This window comes from Parathielavia appendiculata (assembly GCF_033297405.1).
Source record: "Parathielavia appendiculata strain CBS 731.68 unplaced genomic scaffold N657scaffold_39, whole genome shotgun sequence".
Lineage (NCBI taxonomy): Eukaryota > Fungi > Ascomycota > Sordariomycetes > Sordariales > Chaetomiaceae > Parathielavia > Parathielavia appendiculata.
In genome coordinates, this window is record NW_026944258.1 from 28,451 (window position 1) to 53,733 (window position 25,283).

The 25,283-nt window shown below is 54.7% G+C and overlaps 9 protein-coding genes across 9 annotated transcripts; 2 read left to right on the top strand and 7 right to left on the bottom strand.

Moving 5' to 3' along the window:
- Nucleotides 1–3,253: 3,253 nt before the first annotated feature.
- N657DRAFT_583122 (uncharacterized protein) lies at nt 3,254–5,998 on the bottom strand (the record flags this gene model as incomplete). Its single annotated transcript, XM_062789650.1, has 2 exons — nt 3,254–4,840; nt 5,015–5,998. The coding sequence occupies 2 exons, from the start codon at nt 5,996–5,998 to the stop codon at nt 3,254–3,256; spliced, it is 2,571 nt and encodes an 856-aa protein (XP_062642475.1).
- Nucleotides 5,999–6,849: 851 nt separating this feature from the next.
- N657DRAFT_650991 (mitochondrial carrier) lies at nt 6,850–9,109 on the bottom strand. Its single transcript, XM_062794072.1, has 3 exons — nt 8,043–9,109; nt 7,943–7,989; nt 6,850–7,889 (listed from the first exon to the last, which is right to left on the bottom strand). The coding sequence occupies exons 1-3, from the start codon at nt 8,752–8,754 to the stop codon at nt 7,218–7,220; spliced, it is 1,431 nt and encodes a 476-aa protein (XP_062642476.1). The 5' UTR covers nt 8,755–9,109; the 3' UTR covers nt 6,850–7,217.
- N657DRAFT_659451 (EF-hand) lies at nt 8,998–9,819 on the bottom strand (the record flags this gene model as incomplete). The annotated part of the gene is made up of 4 exons (XM_062794987.1): nt 8,998–9,209; nt 9,286–9,393; nt 9,423–9,580; nt 9,815–9,819. 4 exons carry the CDS (start codon nt 9,817–9,819, stop codon nt 8,998–9,000), a joined length of 483 nt encoding a protein of 160 aa, XP_062642477.1.
- Nucleotides 9,820–10,503: 684 nt separating this feature from the next.
- N657DRAFT_583172 (cyclin-like protein) lies at nt 10,504–11,650 on the top strand (the record flags this gene model as incomplete). Its single annotated transcript, XM_062789653.1, has 2 exons — nt 10,504–10,663; nt 10,740–11,650. 2 exons carry the CDS (start codon nt 10,504–10,506, stop codon nt 11,648–11,650), a joined length of 1,071 nt encoding a protein of 356 aa, XP_062642478.1.
- A 1,173-nt stretch (nt 11,651–12,823) lies between these two features.
- N657DRAFT_637828 (uncharacterized protein) lies at nt 12,824–14,494 on the bottom strand (the record flags this gene model as incomplete). The annotated part of the gene is made up of 2 exons (XM_062791538.1): nt 12,824–13,054; nt 13,223–14,494. 2 exons carry the CDS (start codon nt 14,492–14,494, stop codon nt 12,824–12,826), a joined length of 1,503 nt encoding a protein of 500 aa, XP_062642479.1.
- Nucleotides 14,495–15,155: 661 nt separating this feature from the next.
- Nucleotides 15,156–16,092, bottom strand: N657DRAFT_659453 (uncharacterized protein; the record flags this gene model as incomplete). Its single annotated transcript, XM_062794988.1, has 3 exons — nt 15,156–15,585; nt 15,647–15,913; nt 16,010–16,092. The coding sequence occupies 3 exons, from the start codon at nt 16,090–16,092 to the stop codon at nt 15,156–15,158; spliced, it is 780 nt and encodes a 259-aa protein (XP_062642480.1).
- Nucleotides 16,093–17,419: 1,327 nt separating this feature from the next.
- N657DRAFT_329594 (uncharacterized protein) lies at nt 17,420–18,133 on the top strand. Its single transcript, XM_062786849.1, has one exon. The coding sequence runs from the start codon at nt 17,638–17,640 to the stop codon at nt 18,010–18,012; it is 375 nt and encodes a 124-aa protein (XP_062642481.1). The 5' UTR covers nt 17,420–17,637; the 3' UTR covers nt 18,013–18,133.
- On the bottom strand, nt 18,134–19,162 carry N657DRAFT_329593 (uncharacterized protein). The gene has a single exon (XM_062786848.1). It carries the CDS (start codon nt 18,864–18,866, stop codon nt 18,255–18,257), a length of 612 nt encoding a protein of 203 aa, XP_062642482.1. The 5' UTR covers nt 18,867–19,162; the 3' UTR covers nt 18,134–18,254.
- N657DRAFT_329597 (uncharacterized protein) lies at nt 18,998–19,873 on the bottom strand. Its single transcript, XM_062786850.1, has 2 exons — nt 19,495–19,873; nt 18,998–19,431 (listed from the first exon to the last, which is right to left on the bottom strand). The coding sequence occupies exons 1-2, from the start codon at nt 19,768–19,770 to the stop codon at nt 19,129–19,131; spliced, it is 579 nt and encodes a 192-aa protein (XP_062642483.1). The 5' UTR covers nt 19,771–19,873; the 3' UTR covers nt 18,998–19,128.
- Between the last annotated feature and the right edge of the window lie 5,410 nt (nt 19,874–25,283).

Here is a 25,283-nt window from a genome sequence, read left to right on the forward strand (position 1 = left end):
GTGATCCCAATTGCCTTCTTCAATCGAGCCCAGGCTGCCCAGCTTGCGAGAGCTGCCCGGGGCGCTGACGCAACGAGAACGAGACGGGCGAGTTCTTGGCAGAGCCAACGAGTCGCCAGCCTGTACGTCCGGCAGCTGGGGCCGCCGCCGGTGCTCTGCCGGGATAGGCGGGGGAGGCGGAGGGCGAGTCGGGACGGGTGGGGAAGGCGGATGACGAGCCGGCGGCGGCAGCACACTGCTGGCGCCGTCCCGAGACGCCGTTGGGTCACCCCGGAGTCTCGACAAGGGGAAGTCGGCACCCCCTGGTGTGTCCGGTGTCAGTCAGCCTCTCAAGACCTGAAGCACCCATGGACCCTAACTCACGGCCAACGTCACCCAGGGTTTGCTCAATTTCGTCGATTGCCTGGGCCGTCAGGATCGGCGAGTCACGGTCTGCTTCATGTTAGTAGGCGAGGGGGTAGCAAAAATCTGCGAGAAACACTGCAAAACGTACCCTTGGCCGGAGCTGCCATGCTGTCTGTCGGACTTCTTTCTGTTTGAGCTGAAGAATTGACAAGAAACAAGTTGGAAAGAGGGATTTGTGTCTGTTTAAGTGGGCGTTTGGGCATCGCAGGACAAAACAGGAACAAGCTCAGGATAGGTTGAGTGTCGGGAAGTGGGTGATGTGGTCGGGGCGAGAGGGAGTCAGGAACTGCGGTCAATGGCGGTTACTGGGGGAAACAGAAGTTCTGGATTGTCTTGGATGGCGAAGATGCGTCTCCCCAAGGTTTCGCGTCTTTCGCATTCATGTTTGGTTGCCATGGGCCTTCGCGATATTGCTCCATCGACGCGTCGACCTCGGACGGAAGAAACAAAAGATTACATTGGCTTAGATCATTACAGCAGGGTCAAGGCACGGTTGCTTTGCCAATGGTTAGTTATAGAAGGACCAATCTTCAGATGTGCCACTATATAATGCTGCCATGAGCGCCTATTCAGGTTGTCTGGACAGGCATCATTACAACTAGCTCAACTATCATAACAACTAGCTCAGCTAGTCGGCATGGGTAGCACGGCACCGTGAGGTTCTGTAAGGTGATACCAGGAATGGAAGCAGAGCAGAAGTACCTTACCTTATTTCATGTCATTCTCATGTAGATTCTCGAGTTTTCTCAGTTTCGCTTGGGACAACACGCCTTCTTTGAGACAGATGTGCAGAAGAACCCTTAGCATCCACACGGATTATCAGTAAACTGAGCCGTTGTGACTTTTAGCATGCTTTTATATATTTCCTCTATCGATACCTGCCAAATGACAGACTTGCTAATGAGAGCTTCGCTTGTCAGGCACTTGAATATAAGGTACTCGGGTTGTTGAGTTAAGAAACAATCAGGATAAGCCTTTGCCCAAGCCTTCCCGTTGCTTTCAAAACTCATTCCTTGCCTCTTGACTCTTGTATTTATTCATGCCCACTTTCAGCCAGATTTGCAGTATTGTGAAAAGTAGGTTACTTAGCCAATGATACTTACATGTTAGAAAATGTGTGTTGACACCTGCCATAGAGCACATTCAATAGTTAGGTAGGCATGAAACAACAGGGGTATATACCATTCACTGAGAATCACCAGTCGTGAACTGCCATGCGGGTTGCCACTTACCCTCTTGTACAAGTACAACCATCACCACCAATTTCACCATGGCAAACCATTTCGCCCTGGTAGCTTCACGACTGAAATTCACGTACAACTTTCTTCTCAATCTCTCCTCCGTCCAACACCCTCTGTCTCGAATTTGAGGGCAATCCCACCTCTCACAAACCTTCTCCCTGAGAAATATACAGACTGACTACACAAACCACCTCGAAACACCACAAGGACGTTGCTCAAAATCTATGGCAATTTTTCATTAGCAGTACGTTCTCCATGAGTTCCAAATTGACAAATCTGGCATACTCTCGCCGCCCAACCACCACCACTTGCTACTCCTCGCCCTTGCTCCCGCAACGCGTCGATGTCATGGGTCTCAAGGATAGAATCGAAGGCCGTGAGTTGAGGGCCAAGGGACTGGTCACAGTTGTCGGCATGCTGCGGCCTGATCAGAGAGGTGCGCGCCGAGGACGGCGATGCGTCAGATGGTGAAGGAGGAGGTTCATGCGCCCGACAAGCGTCGTGATGTCTGAAGATGGCATGACCAAGCTGCAGGCAGATTTCGAGAATACCACCCAATGAAGAGATTCCTTCCGTTTACCGTGGCGTTCTCCAGGGCCTTATCGTATGGCCTAGCAACAAAAGCATCTAACTCGTATGAGCAACACTATCACTCCTCAGCAGCCCAGCAAAGCCACCACCTCTGAGAGGCAGAGCACAACCAAAACAACGGTCAACCCTGAACCTCAACGACACATCTTGCGCATCACAAGTATCCAGTCGGGGTCTTTTTTGGCTTATAAATTTCCTCAACTTTCCTCACTTGCTCACCCCGAGATGTACAGCGGATTTCGCATTGTGTGTCAAAACTCGAATGCCCCTGGAAGAAGACAACACTACAAGATTGATCAGGGTGGAGAGGAGGCGAGTGAAGAGAGTGGAGAAAAGGAGACCCTGTTTTCGTCAGTTTTTGTTTACCTTAGTTCCCCGTTGGGGATGGCTAGAACCGCTGCTATGCTTCCGGGGAAATGATATGCGTCGTGTTACTGACTACTGCCCATGTCAAGACTGTGCGTGAGGGACTGACAAGGAGCCCAGAGTTCCACCGTAAAGCACCGCGCTGCCTCATAACGAGCCGCACCCTTCTGCTCATGTACCGCTCATCTCCAATTTGCGGAGTCTTACTTGATGTTTATGCCATGTTCCCCTGGCCTAGACGCCATCAGACCCTGGGGAGCCCCATCGAGACTGACGTGTATCCCTCTTTACCTACCCAATCCAACCACCAGTGGCTGCAGGGCACACCAGAAAGCGCACACAGTAGTAACGATGTAAGACATTGCCGATCTTATCTCGCCTCCTCATCTCCCCGAGGAAAGCCCTTCGAATATAAAAAACTAGTAAAAAAGATCGCAAATGGCTGAGACATTCTTCGACATGACATCCATGTCGTATATCCATGTCTCCATCATATATCGCATCAAACCACCCGTCATATCCAAATCAACGATTTACCCACGAAGACCACCCGCTGCGTTCCCTGTCCCTGTCCCGGTCCCAGTCCCCAAACCACCCCATTCCTACCCATCCTCATCCGTTTGTACGCATTACTCCACCCCATCCGCCCCTCACTCCTTCTTGCCAACCGAAACAGACACATCCCCACTCGTGCTCTTAGCGGTGGTCTTCCCGCCATTCCCCTGCTCCCCCTTCCTAGCAAGCAACTGCTTATTCACCCCAGGCCAGTCACTCCCGGCCTTGATCAACTTGACCCCCTCCCCATCCACCTGCAACAGCCCCGTGAGCGACGACAAGCCGATATCCCCCTCCCAGCTACCGGGTAACACCACCTTGATATTCGCCGACGTGCTCGTGTGCGCGGTATGCAGGCACCGCAGCGGTGTTCGCCGCTCGTCACCGACCTCCCTGAAGGAAGGAGAGACAGCAAAAGAAGAAGTAGAAGAAGGCAAAGTAGTCTTCAGCGCAACATACCCCCCTCTGGCGCCGCCTTCCTCCCCTGAGTTCCCTCCTCCCAGAATGGCCGCCGCATCCACCCACATCGGCTCCAGCACGCTCACATCCGTCGCGCCGCTGGTGCTCGCCGTCGACAGCGCCACCTCCCTGGCGTCCCCTGAACCCGCGAGCGACGAGTCCAGCACAGGAAGCAGATCCACACTGATCGTCCCCGAGGTCGACTTGAACCCGGCCGAGGAACTCCACGCCGCGGCGCCTATAATGTCTCCACTGGTGGTATGCACGTCGACCCGATAATCGCGCGGCGGGAGGACCGACGCGGCTCGGAGTTCCGCCTGGCGGCGGTCGTTGGGCCTGGGCAGGGCCTGGGCGATGCGAAAGGTGGCTTCGGCCGTGTGGATCGGTTCGCGGAAGGTGACGTGGCCCGAGAGGGATTTGAGGTAGAGGATTGCGGGCTTGGGGGTATCCGGATCGGCGGGCTTGGGGTCAATGCCGACTTTGATGTTGCCCGCTGTGGACTGCAGGCCGAGGTAGTCGTACAGCGGCCAAGTGCCGATGATAGGTGCTGCGGTGGTCTTGACGTCGATGATGCGCGAGTTAAAGGTGAAAGAGGCCGGTGCGCCGATGTCGATGAGCTGATTGTCACGGACGCTGGTGCCGGTGGACGCGGCCGTGATGGCGCCGACGGTGCTGCCCAGCTTGGTACCCTCAACAACGGAGAGTGACAGGTTGTCGAGAAGCTTAATGTCGAGGTGTACGGCGTCGACGTTGAGGAGTTTGAGCGCGGCATTCTCGGGGACCCATACGGTGGCTTTGACGTTGACGCATGCCTTTGGCCTGTCTGGACTCCATTCGACGCGGTGAGGTACGATGATCTTTAGAGAACCGGAATCCGCGTCCCATGAGCTGTACACCGGGAGGCGCTCGTCAGTGACGGTGACTTCCAGTGTCACTGCAGAATTAGGCGTGCCAGTCCCGGCCCTGCGCAGAACAACTGTGCCTTGAGTATGAACCTCACCCCAGCCGCGGCGGCCTTCATCGTCAGACGTCTTCTCCACAACCTTGAGCTGCTTGTCGGCGCCAAAGTCCACATGGTAGGTCTGGATATGGCGGGGAATCTGGGCATCCTTGCAGAACATGCCCGTGTCCCAGCTGAAGTCGCCATCTACATCGGGATAGCTCATTTTGGGTTGATCCGGATTCGTTTGAGGTTCGTCTGTGGCAGGACTGTGACGTCCAGTCTGATTTTCAGTGTTAGTCCAGGTTGCCTTAAGCGTCAGGCTGGAGACCTGAGGAGGCAGGGGTTCATAAATGGCTTGCAAAGGACTTGAAGAGGAATGTAGATATGTGAGAGAGGGTTGATGAAGTCTTGAGGCCCACCAATGACATATCATAAAGAGACGCGTAAAACTAACCTTGGCCCTCGTGGCACTGACGAGGCCAGTGACAAATCCCGCCGTCACCAGAAGCAGTAGCAAAGCGCTGAGCATCATCTTGTACTTAGCCCCACCAAGACGACGCCGGGCTTTCCTGATGCGGCCTCTCCATGAGGGTGTCTCCTCGTCAAGACCATCCGAGTTGTGATCCCGCATGCTCTCGGGCTGGTGGGACAGGAGGCCCTGTGTCTCTTCCGGCCTCCCCATGTTGACGACTGTGTGCGTGGCCTGGGAGAATGTCCTGTAGTTACTCGAAGCGCTGTCAAAGCCGTGCGAGTTGATGGGAGAAATAGGGGAAGGCGTGTAAGCGGGCGGGGCCTCTCGTGGTACGAAAGGGAAGCGCTCGCCATGGTAGGCAGACCTTTGCGAGTACGCTGTATATGACGTTGGCGTGGCAGCAGAGGGCCTGCGGCTGGATGATGACGGGGCGTAATACGTGGCTGCTACAGACGCTGAGCTCGGCGTGGCGCTTTGCGAGCTCGGTGGCACCTGGTATGCCGACGTGGGACCGTTTCGTGACGCTCCAGCGGCAAGAGACGGAACGGTTGGTGTGTCGCCATCGTTCGAGTCCGGTAGGCCTTGGTCATTGCGTCGTCTTTCCTGCTCTGCCTCCCTCGCCTTGCCCTCGGCCGCGCTCCGTTCCAGAGACGGATCCTCGACCAGGACGTTGGGTACATGGGGAACATTGGATGACGCGGGCACCACAGTTCCGGATGAAGTGCCGGCCGCCGCGCCAAAGTATCCATCCGTAGGCGAGAAGAGCTGTGGATCCTCGGCGTCGACATCGTCCCCTGCGTCGTAGACTGCATGCGTCGCCGCCGTGGAGACGGTATTGGAGTCGAACGCTGGGTGCTGAGAAGTCACACCGTGCTCATAGCTCCCATGCTGATTAGAGGTCCCTTCATTTGGCTCGATATCCGACTCATCGTCCAACATCGAGTACAGGTTGTCTGAGTAAGGCATGGCTTTCGAGTGTCCTAACCCTGTGCTCACGGAGAGGGCCCGTCTGGGAGCCAAGCCCGCGGTAAAACAATGCTAATAAACCTTCTTTCGACGTCACACTTCACTGACAGCGCTACTTGGAGCAACTGGGCACAAAACAACAGCAATCAGAATCTAGAAGAGCGGTGCCTGGGTGGTTGTTGCCGACTGAGGATGCAGTAACAACACTGGTTGTCCAGTCCTGAGGGTAGATGGAAAGAATTGGGAACATTGAACAGCAAAGATGCACAATTGTACAGACAGATCCTGTCGATCGAAGACAGTAGGAGTCAATCCATCGATTCCAGTTGAGGACGCATGGGCGGGGTAGGGTTGGGGTCGTTGTGCAAACTGGTCCCGCCCCGGTATGGCGGTCTGCACGCCGTGTATCCTTTCCATGGCCTCGTCAGCCTGGGTCGCACCCATGCCATGCTCAAAGTCCCAGAATCACAACAAGCGGGAAAGGCCTTCACACCACTGCCAGTGCTGCGGGGGCATGGGAGGCCGAGATATCGAGTGATTGCCGAAAGAGGAAGCTGCGAAACACCTCTGTGAAACGATAGGGCAACCGCCGAATGCGGGGCACAAACTACATCCAGCCTGGGTAGCCCATAAGTGGAAGATGACGTAGCATATCACGCCTGGCCCAGATTAAGCTCCTGCCGGAGAGAAGGTTGGTAACCCCAAAGGTGCCAGTCACGGCTCCCAATCCTTTGATTCTCCTCGATCATCTGTCAGCTTACGAATGGTTCATACAACCTGCAGGACGAGACAACCCCGAAAACGCAAGCAATGACGAGGCAACTCACCCCCATGATTTGGTCAGTTGACGTTTTGGAAAGGACGAAATTTCATATTGGAACTAAGTTAGTCACTGCGATATCTTCATCGTCTATCACCTCCTGCTCCCGTCTGCAATCCAAGGCCCTCCGCGTCGCAGGCTCTTGTTCAGCTCCTCTAAGTGGTATCTTCCAGCCACCCAAAAACGCCGCGGCCATGGATAAGTGTGGCCCTCAAAGAAAATGTGGAAATGCAGTAGACTAGATACCCTGACGCCGACGGAAATGCTTGCTTCACTCCTCCTGCTCGTCCAAGCCAGCCAGCCACAGTGTTGCGAGAAGCTTTCTGCTGGGGGCGTCGATAACAGCAACCCTCCCTTTGTATGAGGTGGCCAAAGGGTTTTTGTGAATTTGTTTGCCCCTCAGTTGAGTTGCAAGAGGCTCTTCATGTTCTCGTAGCACACCCAGGTGATGCTCAGCGCAGGGGCGACCTTGAGAAGATTGGGCGTTAATCCCTTGTACAGACCGTGCATCCCTTCGTTGCGGACTGTCTTGGTAGCCACATCGACGATACCCGTGTACGTGGGTGGGTGCATGGCGGTGCCCTGGGTCTGCAGACGCGTTCGCAGGACGTTGAGCGGATAGACGATGGTCGCGCCGAGGGCACCCGAGGTTGCTCCCAGAACCGCGGTAGTCACATTGCTTATGTGCATGTCGTCTTCATGGATGCCGTAGTACCGAGCCATCGTCCGAGTGTATGACTTTTTGAGCATCTCAAACGTGCCAATGTCTATGGCACTGTAGGGAAACATGCCGATGAGGCCGAGGCCAAGACCGCGGTAGGCTGCGCGAAGACCGCCATCTGCCCACATGGTCTTCGCCGTGCGCAGGAGCAGAGCATTGCCCTGGGGTCCGCCCTGGACCGTCTCGCACTGCAGCCGGAACTTGAGCGTGTCAATAGGATACACGCAAAACTGGGCTGTCATGCCACCGATGCCGCCAGCAACAAACTTGGAGACGGTGCTGATCTGGGTCGGGTCGTCGTGGCCTTCATAAGCCGCGAGAAATCGCTTGGATGCTTCGTACGAGCCGAACTAATTGGGCGTTAGCAGAGCGAGTCCTGTAGAATCGGGGAGGTGTCAATTACCCGAATGGCAGACTCCGGCATGATCTTGACGACGTTGAGACCGTTCCCTGCCAGCAGTTAGCCCCGCTGAGTCGAGAATAGCACTCCTCAACTAGCGTACCTGCGAAGAAAGTGCGCACTCCACCAGTCTTCCACAGAGTCATGATGGCGTCAACAATGGGTCTACCGGCGTTGCGTAATGCCGCCAGCGGGCGGCCATTTTTCGCAGCAGCAATGGCCGCAGTGGTTTGGGGCTTGGTGTTGACAAGGAGATAGACTTTGAGTCGGTCGAGAGGCGCGGTAGCTGTCCGTGAGACACCACCTGAGACGGCACCGGCGAGGAAGTATCCTGGGTCAGGCAGCAGATCTGTCAGTTTGTTTATAATATCCCCTGCATCCTCCTCGATAATGTCAGAAACTTGCGAGGCGCCAGACTGCTGGGCGCCCTCGTATTGCAGGGTAGGTCGCTTGACTGCTACGTCGGTCAAGACTTGCGAGGTGATGGCGACGGCCGGGCCATAGCGGACAGTGGCTGAAGATGCCGCCATCTCTGTCGGTATGCTCGATGTTTGATCCGTGTAAGGAAACGAGCCAGGTGCACTTGAAGTCGAGCTGCGATCCACGTCCGCGGGGCGACGCGAGGTGATAACCAAGTTCGGGTTGGCGATTCTGAGGAGCGAACCAAAGAGAGCTTGAAGAAGGAACCCGGCCGTACCTAGACCTTCTAGTGTCTCATCACTGACCAGCGAATCACCCTCTGAGCTGACCGTGACAATAGATGAGTAGAAGGATAGCGCAGCCTCCAAAGGCGATCCGTTGTGGTTATTCGGCATGAACAGCAAGAAATCGCTTGAACTCGGGTGTCAGCATCCGGCTCAAGAACTTTCACCGGGGTTTCGAAGTCCTTGACAATAACAGCCCACAAGCACGGACATAATACGGCTTCTCAAACATAGATAGGCTTGAACAAGCAGTATGGAAACACACATAATCCACTTCAGGGGACCCCCATTGGGCCTCTTCAGCGAGGCACAGAGCAACAAGAAAGAGGCAACAAGACACAGACCAGTTGAGACTTACCGCCATTCGTCAAATGTGATGAAGCCATCATGGTCCATGTCGATTTCATCGAAGAAACCAGACAACCGCTTCTTGGGCACCGACAGGCCGGCATGCTGGAAAGCTGTCTGGAGCTCCTGCTGGTTCACCCTGCCATCCTTGTCGCGGTCAATGGATCGAAACAGCAGCAGTAGCTGACGCTCTGCGGCTTCGACGAAGACACGGAATTCTGTGCGCAGGTTGTTTCAGCTTGCGGACTCGCCTCCTCTCGGCCTCGCCTGACTCTTGTACTTCCCGAAACGCACCTTCATACTGGATCTTGCCGTCACCGCTGGTGTCGACAAGGCCAATGATAGCCCTGAGCATTTCATCGGCGTTTTTCAGGGCTGTATCGGTAGGATGAGCTAGTATCCCTTCACCCAGCGAAGGGATAGCATCTTACGGTGGTCGATCCGCCTCAATCCCCTCTTCAGCCCCTTGAAATCCAGCTCCCCATGTCCTGCAGGGTCGAGCCTCCTCCACAGCTCCTCGACGCGCTTGTCGCGCTGGTTCTGCGGCTCCTCCATCTTGGCCGCTAGTTCGGACACGGCATCAGATACCCTCATCCCCAACACCGGCCATTGATGGTGGTCGTCGTCACGAGAGGGACAAGCGGCGACAGCATGCGAAGTGGGACTCGGCGTCGTGTCGTCTGCTCGGGACGTCCCGTACAGTTCAGCAGTCGGCCGCGCTTATGACGTATGAGGGATATATCGCGGGCGACCAATGTAAGGGAGCGAAGCTAGAGGCTCAGAAAGGGAAAGGACGCTTAGTTTCGATCGATATTACGGACACGGCATCCCGGGGCAGAGAAAGAGAGTTTCGGCTTTGCGCGGTTTCTCAATGTCGCATTGCTCCAGGAGGATATGGGGGAGGATGCACCCCTCAAAGGATGGTGACCAATTGGGCGGGATGGCGTCGATCGCTGGTTGCTTGCTTGCCGAGCTTGCTTCAGCTTCCCTTGGTGCCGGGAATTCTTGGGACGTCAGGTCCTGCAGGGTTGCAGGCAGAGAAAGAAGCGGAAAAAACAGGGCTGTATCTTTCAAGCTCGCCAAGCAATTAAAAGGTGCATAACTACCTTAAGAGTAGCCAGCCATTTTTACCAATGTCTTCCTGTCTCAAAATGATGTTAATTCCGGTTGAACGAGAGGTAAGACAATACCATGTAGCTGCTTCCGCTTGGAGGTTCATCTCAAGATTTGACATGATTGGGGATCGCTTCATCAAAGCAGTCCGGTTGCACTGTTGGTGTAAACGCACCTTGTCTGTCACAATACTCCGTATAGAGCGTACTAGGACGTAAATTGATTTGAAAAGCACAGCCTTGCGGAGTTTCCCGTCACAAGGAACTATCCGTAGTCTGATAAGATAAGCTCGAGGCCATGACTATCCACGCCAGAAGGGAGGAGAGCGAACCATCCAAGCGACCACTTCACGTTCAGAGAACCCCCCCTCCCACCGGGCCTCGACCGTGGAGGGCCTAGATGGCGGCCAACTATTGGGAATCGACACAGCGCAAGCACTGGCAGTTCACCAAAGACGACCTGGCCGTCATCCGCCAACGGCTCGACGACGAGGACCCGACTCTGGTGCAAATGTTTCCCCTGCCTCCACTTCGCCATCTCAATATCTACTTCAACCAGCGTGCGCAGCCATGTCCTCTTTTGTTTTCCATGATCGACCCTTCGAATGCATACCGCTGACCATCCTCTCCTGACAGAAATCAACCGGCTCGGCAAGCGCCTCGGAGTCCGACAACAAGCCATGGCCACAGCCCAAGTCTACCTCAAGCGCTTCTACACGCGCACCCCAATCCGGCAGACCAACCCGTACCTGCTTGTCACGACGGCCCTCTACCTCGCCTGCAAAATGGAAGAGTGTCCGCAACACATCCGCCTCCTCACGCAAGAAGCCCGCTCACTGTGGCCGTCGGACCTGCACGGCCACGACGCGTCGCGCGTCGGCGAGTGCGAGTTCTCCCTCATATCGGAAATGCACGCGCAGCTTATCGTTCATCAGCCCTACCGCACGCTGCTCAGCCTACAGGGCGAGTTCGCTCTCACCCACGACGAGACGTCGCTTGCTTGGACGGTGATAAACGACCACTACATGACGGACCTGCCGCTGCTGCACCCGCCGCATGTGATCGCGCTCACGGCGGTGCTGTTGGCATTGGTGCTACGGCCGAGCGGGAATGCGCCCGGAGCGGGAGGCGGTGGTGCTGGTGCAGGTGGGGGGAGTGCGGCCGCTGCGGCGGCGGCGGGCGCTGGAGGCGTCGCCATGGCTGCTACTGCGTTGGCGCAGGCACAGGCGAGGGCGGCTGCAATGGCTGGTGGCGGAGGGGCCGGCTTCGGGTCGCAGGGTTCACAGCAGCAGCAACAGATGGGGTTCTCGCAGGGTAACTCGCAGGGAGAAGCCCCGGCGCCGGAGCCCAAGAAGGTGACGGACCCGAGGCTGGCCAAGGTCCAGCGGTTCGCGGCCTGGCTGGCCGACAGCAATATCGATGTGGAGGCCATGGTCGACTGCACCCAGGAGCTGATCTCGTTTTACGAGTGCCATGAGCAGTACAACGACAAGCATACTCGCGAGCAGATCAGTCGGTTCATCAAAGCGAGGAATCTCGACAAGTGAGCAGTGCCGCTTGTACACGTGTCTCGGACCTAGCCCCTATCTTTCTAGACTGGGACGAGACTGGCAATCCTGGATTCTGCGCGCGCCAAGCAGCGGTGGCGGGCGCCACCGGCTTCTCCCAGTTCTGAAGGCCTCCGGAGCAGACCAGGACCGCGTGCGAGCGCTCTGGAATGAACGAAGTGCCTCGGACTCTGGGTCCTCAAAAGATGTTCTGAATCCCAGCCCTCCCAATCGACCCACGCTACTCAGCCAATAGCGCTGCAGCCCGTCCTGCGTCCGATTATCCCATGCTGCCAAACGTCGAGCCCTATGGGCTCTGATGCTCCCTGGAGCGATGGTGACAGGCATGGTGAAGCATGATGGTTGCGCAGTGCAGAAGTGCGTGGACACTGAGAAGGAGATAGGCGAATACGAAAAGAGAAGTGGGCACAGAAGAAGGGTCATTCCAGCTGGCTGAGTTCAGCGCGGCCCTGGATACTATCGCCCGACCAGCAGCCGGGTATCAACCTCATCCCTAAAAAGCGTTGCTCAGGGACTGAGCGCGGCTGCTGGAGCATAGCGTCAAAATTCCCCAGGCAACCCGTGTGACCGACCCAACACGCGGCGCGAACGAGGGGAGTCGATGCCGCGACAGAAACAAACATGAATAGAATGGGATTGATGAGTCTGAGAGGCTCGGGATCACTGGCATTTGAGCATCCTTTTACGCTGTCGGTGAGGGCGTCTTACACGATGGCAGATTGCTATGGCACTCTACTAACCTGGTCCTTCCTCAGTGTACCTGGCAGATGCTTCTTCTGTATTGGACCAAGGGGTTGAAACCGCCAATCCGGCTGGCTGCCAGTGGGGCGGTATGATCATACGCTGTGCCCTCAATCCACAGCCTGGATCATAATCCCTTGAGGGCTGCCGATAGCCGAGTCAGATAATAACGCGCCAGAAAGAAAGAATGCCATTTTCGCTGTGTCGATCATACTCATAAGAAAATATTGCTACTCCTCTATCTATCGCTGGGTAGTGATGCTACCCTCCATCGCCGGAAAACCAAGCAACATCTTCCAACTCAGTGTTTCCAGACAGCTCAACAACCATTACCGATGTACCATCACCCCGATCACCTCCTGCTCCTTCCGTCAGGCGATTCAGGTTTCCCTCCGCTCTCTTCCTCCCTCCCTATTCAACACTGTCTTCATCCTCTCTCTCTCCACCGCTATCGCTCTCCCCATTCCCTTCCTCGCCTCCCTCATCCTCACCAACCGAGAACTCCACTTCAACTTTTTCATCACCCTCTTCATCGCTGACGCTCTCCCGGTTCCCTTCCTCGCCTCTCTCATCCACACCAACCTCTTCCTCGCTGCCCTCATCTTCACCAGCCTCTTCCTCGCTCCCCTCATCCTCACCACCCTTGCCCCGCCGATATAGGCTATAGCCATTACTGAATTGTGGTGTTGGTGGAGGGGAGGATCGTAGTTGTAGAACAGTCGAGACACTTGGGGGAGAGGAAGGGCGGAGGGGAGGGGAGCGTCCCTGTGTTGCTCGCTGATCTCCCAATCCCTCAACCGGCGCACCAACCTCCAACGACGGCTCATCCGAATACACATCCTCCCCCTCACAGCCCGCCCCGCGCCGCACCTTCAACCTCCTGTTCACCGGCTTGGGCACCTTGGCCAACGTGTTCTTCAACCGCCGACTCGCAAGCCACATGCCCGGGCATGTTTTCCCGCATATCGTCCCTTCGCATGTTTCCCCGCATGCCGTCGGCGCCACCATCCTCAAGCCCAGGAATGGAACTCTCCGCGCCTCAGGCGTGGGGCCCACGTCGGGGGCCCCGTCTGAGATGGCGAGCGCTGCTGCCGTGGCGACCAGGTTTTGTGAGTCTCTCGCGGTGCGGACGAGTTCTTCGGCGGCGCGTTGGTTTGGGTCGGTCGGGGGTGGGCTTCCTTCTTTTTCTATCCGCCTGCGCTGCTGATTGAGGAACTGCTGTAGGAAGAGGCGCTCTTGTTCTTGGCGGCGCCAATGCTCTTGCGCCCTTGCGAGCTGTAAAGGTTGGTGGGAGTGCTCTGGATGGAGCTGTTGGTCGCTGCGGCGCCCTGCGTCTTCGTGGGTTTCACGTTGCTGTTCTTGACTGGTCGGGGCCCGAGTTCCTTCTTCCCGCTGTGTGCGTTGTTGCAGCAGTTGCTCTTCGAGGAATCGCAGCGCGGAGAGCCGTTCTTTTTCATAGTCGCGCCATCGCTGTTCCCACACGGCGACCAGGTTTTGCTTCTGGAACGTGTCGGGGGGCATTAGTTCTCGCCGCTGTGCAAAAAAGAATAGCTCTACGTGGCGCCGCTCTTCTTCTTGGCGGAGCCATTGCGCTTTCGCCGCTGCGAGCTGTTGTGCTTGCTGGTGCTGCAATGCTGCGGCGATGTGCGGGTTAAGGAAGTTCGGGGAGGCGGGCGATGGGTCTCGGGGTTGTTGCTGCTGTGAGGCTGGGCTGGGTTCGTCCGGGTGTGCCGGTTTTGTCTCCGGCGATTCGTGTGTTCTTCTCGCGTCCTCTGGTGGTGAGCCCGTGTGTGGCTGGGAAATCGGGACGGTCGTCGGCACGAACGACGTGTAGCCTTGCCGATCAGAGTTGGGTTGTGCCTGGGTGGATGATTCCTCCGTCGCCTGACCGTCAGCTGTTGTAGGTGACCTGGGGTAGATGAGCGGAGGATGCCAGTCGTGAGGAGCATGGTAGGGGGCTCCTGGGATGAATGGCGCCGCTTCGGGGTTCAACCGCCGCCGCTTGCTGCCGAGAACGAGCACTCTCGTCTCTTGGGTGTTCGAGGCCGGGTCAGAGCTCGTGCCATGTAGCGGAAATGGCATGTTGAGGGCGTGGATGCTGGGGTTGACGTAATACCGTATGAAAGAGGTGTAAATGTAACTGGGCAAGGCGCTATGTCTGGTTGGTTATTTCTGTAGGTCGTCGCAAAGGTGCGGTGGACGAGACGATCGGTGTTCGAGACGATCGGTGTTAAAAGTTCAGGACCGGAGACGGAGCGTATTTGAGCAGGCGACTTGGCAGACAGAGCACTGGGTGCGGGTTCCCATTACGTGAACGTTAGTGCGGTTCGCTGGCAGAGCAAGTGCCAGTGCTATGAGGCGTGATTATAGGAGACGGAAACAGAGATGGTGAGGATCCGAGAGACCAGGCAGCTTCACTCCCGGTGCCTTCCAGTCTTATGTTGAACGCTGACACACCACAAATGGAAGGCAGTAACTGTAAGAATTCTGCATTATCTCTGCTTAATCAAGAGTAGCCAGCAGGAACTCATTATGTCCATGAATGCCCTATGCGCCAAACCCATCGCCACGCCAGAAACGATGCTCAAGAGACGAAGTCGACTTTCCCGTCCTCATACCGGCTGCCCAAACCTCAGTACCGTATTGTTCATCTCGGACGTCGAAAGTCCCACCAAGAGCCAGCTAACTCCAAGGAAATCCAAGTTCTCGTCGCCAGTGATGGATTTGCGATTATGTCGCGCGCTCAAAGCCGGATGCTGCCCTCGGGATCCTCACGCTTGATGACCTGAGGGCGGGGAAGCCTCTCGTGGAACTCGGCGCGCGGCTTGATGGTCATGCGCGGCGCGTTCTGACCCATGGCCCAGTTCCACTCGCCCAGCATCTTGATCATCTCAAAGCCGACGTCGCAGTGGGCATTGAGCACCTCGACCCAGTCCTCCGGCAGGGGAGCATTGCGCCGATTCTTGCTGAAGAGGAAGAACAGCGCGTGGGCAATCAGGAAGCGGCGCATCGGCGCCTCGGGCTTGGTGTTGTTGAAGATGTACTTGACGTCGTGCAGGTTGGGGGACATGTGGTTGTCGGAGGCCTCGCCGTAGTAGTTGTAGAGCATGTCGATGACGGCGTTGCGCACGCCGACGATGCCGAACTTGCCGCCCATGACGTAGACGCCGAGGCTGGGAAGAGATGTGAGTGTTAGAGTAGTGAGGCGAGATTGCAGAGAATGGGACAACGTACTAGTCACGAACAGTGACCTGCTCGCCATCCGGCGGCAGGAAGCGAAAGTTGCGAGCGCCGCCCGACGGCAAGAAGGCGGTGCCGTAAAGCCAGCGGATGAAGAGGGCAAACAGCTTGGGCTCATCCTCGGGTAGCTTTATCTCGTCGTCGCCCTTCTCGAAGTAGTTTCTGAAGAACTCGGACTGGTTCGTGAGCAGCTTCTCATGGACGATCCAGCGCTTTTCTTCAGGCCCGACCGTGACAGTGACAATGCGGTCGGTGAGCCACCTGCAGTCGTAAGAGACGGTTTAGCACTGGTATGTTCCTCCCTCCAGCGCACGACGGTCGTCGGCGGTCGTCGCACTGGCGAAGTAGTCTACTTACCCATCGAGGGCCTGAAGCTCTTGCGACGAGCTCTGGGTGCCCGTCGGGCGGGCTGCCTGCGAGTACTGGCTGTATTCGTTCATTCTGTGCAAAGCTGGGGCGAAACTCAGTAGCTGAAGGCTAAGACCGGTGTGAGAGACAGGTAATGAGCGAGGAATACGTACTAACAATTCTGCTGCTGTGTGTTCACTTGTTTGGAGATAAGGAACTTTCGGCGCTGAGGATTGCGACCGATTGCTGGGGTGTGGAAGGGCGGAAGTAAGTTGCGTGTGGAAATTTTGAAGGAGAGGGCATAAGTAGAAGAATAGAAGAACTCGAAGAAGTAGACCGGGCCAGTGATCCGTGGAGCAGACGTTGAGACGAAGAATAAGAGGAATGGAAGACGAGTCCGGTGAGAACGTTGGCCAAAGTGTGAAGCATGAATGTATGGGAAGGAGGGGAGTGAGGAACAACAGAAGGGCAAGCCGATGCAGTATCGGTAGCATGGAAAACAGAACTCACATTGTATCAAAATCACTGGCGGGAGAGAAAGACAAAAAAAAACGAGATAGAGAGAAACACTGCAAAAAAGACACTGTCTTTCCGCAGAATGAGAGCCGAAGTTGGGAAAACGAGAGATTATAGGTACAAGTCCTACACTCCGACCGAACCGGAAAACTGTCGAATATCTTTCAGGAGATCGGGACATCGAGAAGACACGGCAAATTTGGTGGAAGCTTGGTGGTCTACCCACAGCTCTTTAGGTCAATCCTCGTATTTCATGAATCAAAGCAGAAAGATCTCGAGGTCATAGGTGTACTTACCTGACTGTCTCCGAGCACCGACTTGGAGAGCCGGAACGGTGGCCAAGTGCCAGTCCATCGATCCTCGATGGCGGCAAGGCATGAGATTCCCTCTCAGAGTATACACTGGCAAGTTTCCCGTCATGCCCAGACTGACTTGGTAGCAGCCTGAACTGAAGAAACAAAGACCCGAAACGCCTTCGATGAACAAGCTTAGGAAACATTGCAGTAACAGACCGGAGGAAGAACATCTTCCTCTGCAGCCCCTAGACAGATACTAGGGGACTGACTCCTGCAAACGACCACCGCAGCCTGAGGCGCAGGACGCTACCATACAGTCCCTCAAGCCACCTATAACGACGCCTTTTCTACGTGTACTCGTCAACAATCAAAGATATCTCACCCCCTTAACCGCGCCGGACAGTAATCATCCACCTTCCTTCCTCCCTGCGAACCTAGAACCCTGTCAGGAGTAGACAGCTTAACCTGCAGGCCGTTGCATTGACCCCGACAATATGAGAGCAATATGCTGATGGGTAAAGGACTTGCCGGTACCCCTGAAGTAAACAATTACCTCCATATGCTCGGCGCCAACCATACATCCATTCTCTCCATAAGCATTGTATCAGCAAGACCAGGAATGCCACAGGACAGTGCCTACCTTGTTTGCTGTCCTGGAAGAACGCAAAACGCGATTATCAGGGGTGAAAGACAGAAGCACTGCATCGGACCAAGCGTTGAACTATCATCACACCAGGCAGCAGATCAGATCAGAGCGAAGAGGCGCAAACGTCGCCATGTTTCAGTTCCCATAATGACAGCTTTGCTTGCTTGTTGCCGCTTTAAATGCTCGCTTGCTTGAACATCTTGGCATACACAAAACGCCATGCTGTTCGCCGTCGCCAGACCCAGAGAAGCCGGTCCAAAGGGCAGAAAGCGCCGAAACCAGAACGGAGAAAGCGAAGGCGACATACCAACCCGTTCCACACACAACAACACGCGTATCCCACCCACAACAAACCTCTTGAGCACAACAACAAATCTAGGTCGATAAGAATACCTGCCGCCCTGCCCCCAAAACGAGGCACACCCACACCGACCAACCGAAAGTCTGAGCCCGACAGGGACAAACCCAACAAACAACACAACGCTTTGCTACGCCACGCTCCCGAGTTGTTTCCCGAATGCTTGCCAAACCAAACCCGCCAGTTCCCCAAATAAAGACATGGCGAGTGGGCAGAAAATGAAGCCCTCAGAACAAAAACCCAGGGAGCCCAAGCGACAAATGCGAAACACTGCCCACCAACTTCCGCCCATAACCATACCCGAGATGCAGTCCCAAGAAAATTCCAGACATGAAAATAAGAAGGGATATAGAAGCGGGAGCAAGCCGCAGCTGCTCCCTATCAACCCATGATACAGCGAAGTCAAGTGACATGGAGAAAGGGAATTCAACCAACTCCTCAATCCGGAGCCCACCACGTAAACCGATTCGGAAATACCAGCTCACTGAGATTCCCCAACAAAAACCGCACAATGTCTTTGCCAATCCGCCCTACACCGAGATGTTCGCCCATGTAACCCCCTAATAAGATCGAGAAACACCAACAGCCCAAGAAACAAACAGCGCCCCGCTCCCATCCATCGCAAGTCGTTCTATATGTCGATATTCTTTTTCTTTCGAGCTCGTTGACCCGTGAACCGTTAGAGCTTTTTATCGTAATGATGAGGGAAATCGCCGCTTCTGTGATGACGAAAAAAAGAGACGCCCGAAACACCAGGTATATGGTATCGAGATGAAAAGCAAACCCGACGAACTCCGCCGAAACCGATGCAAAAAGCTGGCTTGATGAAGATGCAAAACCGCCCAGGAAACGCCCATTTCGTTGTAGTCGCAAAAAGAAACCGCAGCCTCCATCTTTTGAGGCGGGAACACCGTATCCGAAGAGAAAATTCGTTTTCAGTATCGAGATAAACAACGAAGAGGTATCGATTATTCTTTCATCGCGCCATCTGAAATTGTCGAAAAGTTTTGTCGCTTCGAAGAGGAAGTGGCATATGTCGATCCAGGTCATTTGTACAGGTAGGGTATCGTCCCGAGGTGCCGAGGAAGTCGTAAATCCAGTCGACCTGATCGGTTTTATCGCCCTTGCCTGCCAGAGGGACGAGAAAGAGAAAATCGATGCCTGCTACTTTGTATGTCGGTGCCCGCCAAGATGAACAGCTGAAATGAGCGAATGCGCAAATTGAGATGCATCGCATTTGCAACGACGACGGTGGGTTTCGGATTAGCTCAATCTCGTCTGGCCGTCACAGAAGCGAGACGTCGCCACCACCTTACCACCGTCTGCCGACGGGCTGCTGCATCCTTGGGGGTGACACTGAGGGTGGCGGGCTCGACATGGAGATGCCAGTAGCGGGGTTGATGATGGGAATCGCGTTGCGGGCGCGAGTGGCAGAAGGCTGGTGAATTTTCAAGGTCGACTGTTGGCTGTGGTACGTCGGAGGGATGAAAGCCGGGGAGGAAGAGTGCAGCGAAAAGCCCGAGGCAACTTGGGTAGGCTGCTGAGTCGGAGAGCTTTGCGGGGAGTTGCTCGCCAAAGACGAACGCTCCGAAGACGAGCTATGAATCGACACAAGCTTGGGTTGCCAATGTCAGTCCAAAAGTCAACCCATGACTGCAAGACAGAGCCGACAACTCACATCGCTCTCGGTCAACAGGCCCGGGCAGAACTCCATGTCATCTTCCAGGTCAAACGACCGCACAGCTTCAAATCGCATGCGGAAGGCTGCAAGGTTTGCAGTTTCGGTGAGCTCTTTCATACTCCTGACGCCGCGGAATTGCTTTTGTGGGTTCTGCGCGACGGATAATTTTGGCGCCCGACGATTCCGCCCGCCATGGTGGCTGTGCGAGACGGCGGCCGCTGTTGCGGGCGTTGGAAGCTGCTGGTGGGCGTTGAAATGGTAGTACGTAGACATTATGGTGGGTAAGCCGACAGGGCGATGGAAAGGAGTTCAAGAGCCGTCTTGAAAGTGAGGCGAATGGTTGGAGCTGCAATCGGCTGAGTGGCACGGTTGACGTTGAGTCAAATCGGACGTCGAATCAACAAAGGAACCCTAAGTGGGTGAGGTCCGGCAATGATCGAAATAGGCGATTTGTTGTGAGGTCGTCGAGAGTGTCGCTGATGGTCTCGTTGCGACTTGAAGGTTTGGAGAGCAATTTTGTGGTGGTGGTATTTTGGTGGGACGGTGGGATGGGAAAAGAGAAGAGGTCAAGTACGGAAGAGGCGAAGGAGAGAGGGACAAGTCGGAGTGGGCGACGGGTTGGACAAGATGAAGGAGGTGGGGGCACCAGAGGGCCGCGCTAATGTGCGCGAGAGCCAGGACCCCGGTCATTTCCCAATGCACTGGCCACTCCGCTTGCGGGCTGGGTGGCAAGACTGCATCAAAAGGTGGAGCCAATGCTGTCCTCGATTGGAGGGCAGTGCTAGCTAAGCTCAAAATGATCTAGATTGCTGGGCCTGCTGTCGTGTAATCTTGGCCTTGGGCGGTTGTTCCGATGCTCGTTGGAAGCTGGCAGTTCCAGCGCCACCTGGCTCCGTCCACAACCTTCACCCGATGTGGCCGGATAGTAACGGAGTACTCCGTACATCGCCAGCGACATGCCATTCCAACCTGGAGTCGCTGACTTCAACGTGTAGGAACGAAGGTATCGGCTGCGATTGTCATTTTGCCCTCTCGCCCGATTTCCTAGGTATTCTCGAGGCTTCGCCTCAAGATATGCAACGGCTATCTGTTTACTTCCAGGAGGCGGAGAACTGGTTTGCCACTTCTTATTCACACTGTACATACAATGGGTCTTACGTGATTACCGTACGCTGAGTACAGTGACCCACTCTTTGGACAAAGAGAGTCGAGAGTCGATTCCAATTCTTACCTACGCTGTTCGAATGAGGGTGTCGTGGGCGGCAGTCATGCAGTCCGGCGCCATAGAAAGATGAAACTGGCGCTCCGGGGCCAATTGGCCCAGCCACGACTCCAGATGCATGGTAAGGACATTTACATAGCAGTTGAGTGGCCAGCCGAATGTCAGTGAGGTCGGGTCCAGGCTCTCTCCGCAGATGGTCAGAAACATCGAGGCCCCGGACCTTGTAGGTGACAAGTGCTGGTAGTCCAACCATTGCTGAGTTGTATTCGCGATGTTTTACATGATACGAACAACAAACTGCGGCTCAACAGATCGAGCCCGCAAATTCGGATGCAGAGAGAGAAGGGTCATCACGTACGGAGGAGATCCGGCAAAACTGCGCATCACTCATCGAAGCGATGGTGTTGACGGATCTCGCAGCTGTCTTTCCAGAAGAACATTCGTAGGTCCCTTCTCCACGCCAATCAGTTCGGTACGGCACAGTATCCGCACGATCGTTTAACGCAACGTAGAATGATCAACAAACTCCTCCCAAGGTTACATACATGGTTATGTACTAACTAACGACCCGCTTCCCCTCGACTCGCCACGCGGGTCGCAGGCGTTCTCATTACCCCGACGTCTGGCTGGGGGGTGCCATTGGCTTGTTCCATCAGCCGCCTTGTGCGCCGAAGCGATGTGCATGACGAAGGAGGCAACTCAACTCTCAGCTGACGGTCCACCTGGACCCGGTGCCTGTCATCCACAACCTTAGTAGTTGTCATCAGGGAGAATCGACAACACTCGGCTGTTTGTGAAGGACAAAGCTTCAGGCGACTCTTGGGTGGGTTGACTGGACGGTACTCCGTACACTAGAAATGTCGTCCCCCTTGGCTGGCGGTCAGCCCATCTATTGGGAAATGCCTGCGGGGCAGCCAACACTTGAAGAAGTCGAACGAAACAGTACCTTATGGTAGTAGCTTATTACGGTACCTATTCGTTCATTAGGCATGGAATCGGGCTCATCTCAGCGCGGATCTCAGAGCGAGTTGCTGGAACGGATTACACCCCTCCGTACGTGTCCTGACTTCGCGGGCCCGATTCGCCGCTCTCCAACAGGGAAGGCGTTCGAGGGGTTGAAACCCAATGACCAAACGTCTCTCTCGGCACGCCTTGCTTCAAGCGGTGTTTTGGAAGGGGAACATCGCCCACCACAGTGACCACACAATTCAATTGAAACCAGTGTATCTGTACAGGGCAGCCTCTCTGCGTCCGCTTGCAGGAGGAACACAGGGCCCAGGAATCTTGCAAATGCATTCCTTTGACGAGAAAAGGGAGACGACTACGACATGGAAATTCTCGCGTGGCCTTCAAGGTCTGTCAATTGCCGCCAGTTCTGCGCCTGCGGCATCGGGGGGGGCTGGCAGAGCGCAATGCAACCACACATTGCACTGTCCAACGTCGAACCCACGGCAGGGCTTGGGCTGTGCTCCCTTGCGTCCCTTGAGGTCCCGTCCTCAACACCCTGCCGCCAAGCCACCAAGCTACTTGATAACGAATTGCGAGACCGAATATACGTACGGATCCGTACACGTGTATACAATCATTCCAGCATCTTCAACGCTGAAAGTGTCACTCGGGTGTCCCGAAATGGGGACAGTCCATGGAGTCATTTCTTCGAGCGGGGCGGCGTTCAAGTGTAGATGATCTTCAAAGCTCGAGCCACACAACGCCCAAAACGCCGGCAAGAGTACCTCCAGCGGGACGTTTTTGGACGGTGTCACACTGCCACACACCGCTCTTTTCCGGCGGCGGCATCCAGTGGCAGGCGAAACGGCATGGGAAGGGCTACGCCGGGGGTGTTTCCAGGCTGTGAGAGGCAACAAACGCCTTCTCGATCTCTAAAGTACAGAGTAGCGCCATACAATTGCCTGGTAGCTTTCTTTTTCCCAGATGTCCACGTCAAACCTATGCGATGCTAGAAGGCGCAGCTTAGAGAAGGCCTTGAATAGAACTGAAGTGGTATAACTGCGAACTGCATAGTTAGTGACTTCTAGGTATGTAGATTAGCTAAGATATTTTGCATTACTACTCTAGAGGCTAAGCAATCTTATCGTCGACTTTCCTGAGTCATTACTCCTCTAGCAATGAAAACTTTTAACATATTCTATTAGCTTAACGTAAATATCTGATCTTTAGCAAATATATTATATATTATTACCTCCTGACTCCTCAGTTTACTGTGACGAATCCCAAAGCGCCAACTTCTGAAAGGGACTCCTGAAGGTTATACTTGACAACGGGGTGAGGTTCGGTGAAGCCAAAGGGTTCACAGCAAGCAACGTCCAAGGGTACTGACAATCTTGCACTTGAGTTGCTTACTGGAGAACTCCCAGAGTCCTCCAGAACGGGTGACTATATACTAGATGCAGTTGGTTGCTCTCGAGAGCCTCTTAGAGCGTCCTCTGATTGGCCTTGCACTGGTGCTCTCTCATGCTCCTGAGAGCTCTCTGGAGCACCTCTAGGACTCGTTCCGATTGGTCCTAAGTGATTGGCTCAGAACGTCCTACGTTCCCCACTGGCTTCTGCAAGTAAGCCGCCGTTGTTGACTCTCGTTGGTTCATTTGTGACATTTACCACATCTGACAATAAAACCTGCAATAAGGCCTACAACAAAGCTTCCTCTTTTAAGCTACTAGCCTTCTAGCCTGCTAGTTGAGGAAGCTCGTAATAGGATCTGTAACTGCTTTCAAAGACTACAAAGAGCTAGAGGGCCAACGCAACCTCCAGCATTAGAGGAAGCTACAGAGGCTATTTGTCACGGCGATTGCGCCGCGCCTGCCAGGACCCACAGGTGAGGGCCGGCGTGTGGGAAGCATGGGCCCCTATGAGTTGAAGATCCTGCACCTCGGTGCCGCGAGTTCTGTTCGTAGCTCCTTGAGCTACGTGTTGGAAAGCCAACAGCCACGAATGTGCCGCACCGTAGTAATTGGGTACCGAAAAGATGGGCAACCACTCAATTGTTGATGATGTTCCTGTCTCTGTTCTTCCAGAAGTTCCCTGCCTGTTCCTGATCCTGAGAATCCCGGTGCCAAGCCATTGGTCACCCCTGAACTGCCCTCTCTGACCACCTGCCAAATCCAACACTACGTCTTGACAATCAAGCCTGCTCGTACCTGACGGAATAGAGTTCAGACTGTAGCTTAGCCCGAATATAACTGCCATTGGACTATCAGCTTGTCCTACCTGTGACAGCCCGTACCTGACGGAATAGAGCCTAGACTGTAGCTTAACCCGAATACAATTGCCATTGGACTAGCAGCTTGTCCCACCTGTGACACTATTGCAGCCTAGAGAGCGTTAAGGCAAAAACTCTACAGGGGCTCTCAATAAGGCCTGGAAGGCTAAGTGGGCCCAGGAGGCCACCAACTGACTACAATGGTATAGGGCCTGGAACCAGGCTCTGTTGAACTGAACTGGCTCCTTGGCACCTGGAATCAGGTGCTGGGCACTGTTGCCCAATGCAGTAAGCGTGGAAGACTCGTCACCCACCCAAAAGCAGGGTCTGGCGAGGGTCCCGAAGCCCTCGGTTCTTTCAAGCAACACACACACATCACGCATGGTTCAGACAGTCAATTCAAGCTTCATCTTGTGCCTCAATTGATGCAGTGTCACCTGGTTGGTCTATGCCTATTCGAGCCTGTAACTGTTGCTGTCCAACAGGCTCTACTCACCGTATAGCCAGTCAATCACCGGCCAAAACTTGACAAAAGGGCGCTAGAAAGGCACGAGGGCCTCACAAAGGCTGAGAGCTCCCTACTAATCTAGGCTCAGACTAGGGTTATAGGTCTCAAGAACTTTCTTGTCACGGGATACCCCGTTCCTATTCTCATGGTTATGTCATATGCCTACGGTCATGCATACGTCATAGGGTCTGATTATATGTCTATAGTCATGCTTACGTATAGGCCTCTCCTCCAGTACTTAAGGTCTGGTTGCACGCCCATTCCTGTCATCTAGCTCTTGCTCTCGTTGTAGCAATATCGACCTTGTATATGCGAGCTGACCAGACCTTGAGTGATGCCCGTCACATTCTCTTCGGGGCTGGGGTCTCTCGAATACCTACCTTCTACTGCGAATGCGGCCATAGCAGGGAAATAGTGGAATACTTAGCTGTGTGGTGCCGTTAACTACCGAAGCTAAGGACCTAGCCAGCTATAGAGATACGCTCGCAGAGAGATCTATTAGAGCTCTCAACGGGTAGGGGAACAAAGAGAGAAGGCTTGCAAGGAAGGTGATTAGGTAGCTACTATGCTCTAGGAGGTTCCTGGAGTATAAGCTAGCTGCACGGCTAGAACTAGGCTAGTTCAATAGCCTAGTTAGCTATCTACGCCTTTCTTTTCGCTATAGTAGGTAGATTCAGGACTTAGACTAGTATAGGGGAGATAGAGGTTCTTAGTCCAGCCTTGTAGGCATGGTTTTTCTTTGTAATCAGCGGTAGAGGGTCTGGCGAGCCCTAGGGCATAGCGGTATAAGAAGAATAATAATATTAATTTGCTAGTAGAATTCGCTTAACGTTACTCTT